The sequence below is a fragment of the Cariama cristata genome, unplaced genomic scaffold (genome assembly GCF_000690535.1).
Source record: "Cariama cristata isolate BGI_N322 unplaced genomic scaffold, ASM69053v1 scaffold27181, whole genome shotgun sequence".
Classification (NCBI taxonomy): domain Eukaryota; kingdom Metazoa; phylum Chordata; class Aves; order Cariamiformes; family Cariamidae; genus Cariama; species Cariama cristata.
In genome coordinates this window covers 6,947-8,107 of record NW_009600241.1, presented here as the reverse complement: position 1 = coordinate 8,107, position 1,161 = coordinate 6,947, and the positions used below count along the sequence as shown (strand labels likewise).

Genomic DNA, 1,161 nt, shown 5'->3' with positions numbered 1-1,161 from the left:
GGGGAGAGGGGCTGAGCAGCCGGGCAGAAGTCGCCTTCTTCCTCCTCTTCCTCCCCCTTGCTCTCAGCACTTTGGCTGGCTTCAATGAAACTGGCAGCGATGATCAAGAAGATGTGTCCCAGCGAGGCCGAGCTGAGCATCCCCGCCAAGAACTGCTACCGCATGGTCATCCTGGGCTCCTCCAAGGTGGGCAAGACGGCCATCGTCTCGCGCTTCCTCACCGGCCGCTTTGAGGAGCAATACACGCCCACCATCGAGGACTTCCACCGCAAGTTCTACAGCATCCGCGGCGAGGTCTACCAGCTCGATATCCTGGACACGTCCGGCAACCACCCCTTCCCAGCCATGCGCCGTCTCTCCATCCTCACAGGTACTTGGCTGGGGAGCGCCAGGAGGAAGGGAGGGGGGGGGCGAGTCCCTTGCCAGATTTCAGGTGTTCTCGCCCAGTTTGGGGATGTTTCTCCAGTCCTGGGAGGTGGGATTTTGTGTGTGCATGGGGTGGGCAGCTTTGCCCCCTGAACGGGGTGGGTGAGAGGATGCAGGACCCAGGTGCTGCCCGGTCCTTCCCTCCCCAAGTCTCTGTATGGCTTAGGCAGCGGGTCTCTGTGTGTCCCCGTCCCTGCAGCCATCTCACGTTCCCTCTTTGTCCCCAGGAGATGTGTTCATACTCGTCTTCAGCCTGGACAACCGGGACTCCTTTGAGGAGGTGCAGCGCCTAAAGCAGCAAATCCTGGAGACCAAGTCGTGCCTGAAGAACAAAACCAAGGAGAACATAGAGGTGCCCCTGGTCATCTGCGGGAACAAGGGCGACCGGGACTTTTACCGGGAGGTGGAACCCCGGGAGATCGAGCAGCTGGTGGGAGGGGACCCCAAAAAATGCGCCTACTTCGAGATCTCGGCCAAGAAGAACAGCAGCCTGGACCAGATGTTCCAGGCGCTCTTCGCCATGGCCAAGCTGCCCAGCGAGATGAGCCCCGACCTGCACCGCAAGGTCTCGGTCCAGTACTGCGACATCCTGCATAAGAAGGCACTGAAAGGCAAAAAGCTGCTGAAAGAGGGGGGCCGGGGCAGCACGGAGGAGGCGTACGGCATCGTGGCCCCCTTCGCCCGGCGACCCAGCGTCCACAGTGACCTCATGTACATCCGGGAGAAAGCCATCGG

The 1,161-nt window shown here is 61.0% G+C and overlaps 1 protein-coding gene across 1 annotated transcript in view; it reads left to right on the top strand.

The window, feature by feature from the left end:
• RASD1 (RAS, dexamethasone-induced 1) overlaps positions 1-1,161 on the top strand; it is a 1,922-nt gene continuing 761 nt past the window's right edge. The window contains exons 1-2 of the mRNA XM_009709968.1: positions 1-370; positions 654-1,161. Of these exons, the coding sequence (XP_009708270.1) occupies positions 85-370; positions 654-1,161 (794 nt within the window). The 5' untranslated portion in view covers positions 1-84. The remainder of the gene's footprint in view (positions 371-653) is intronic.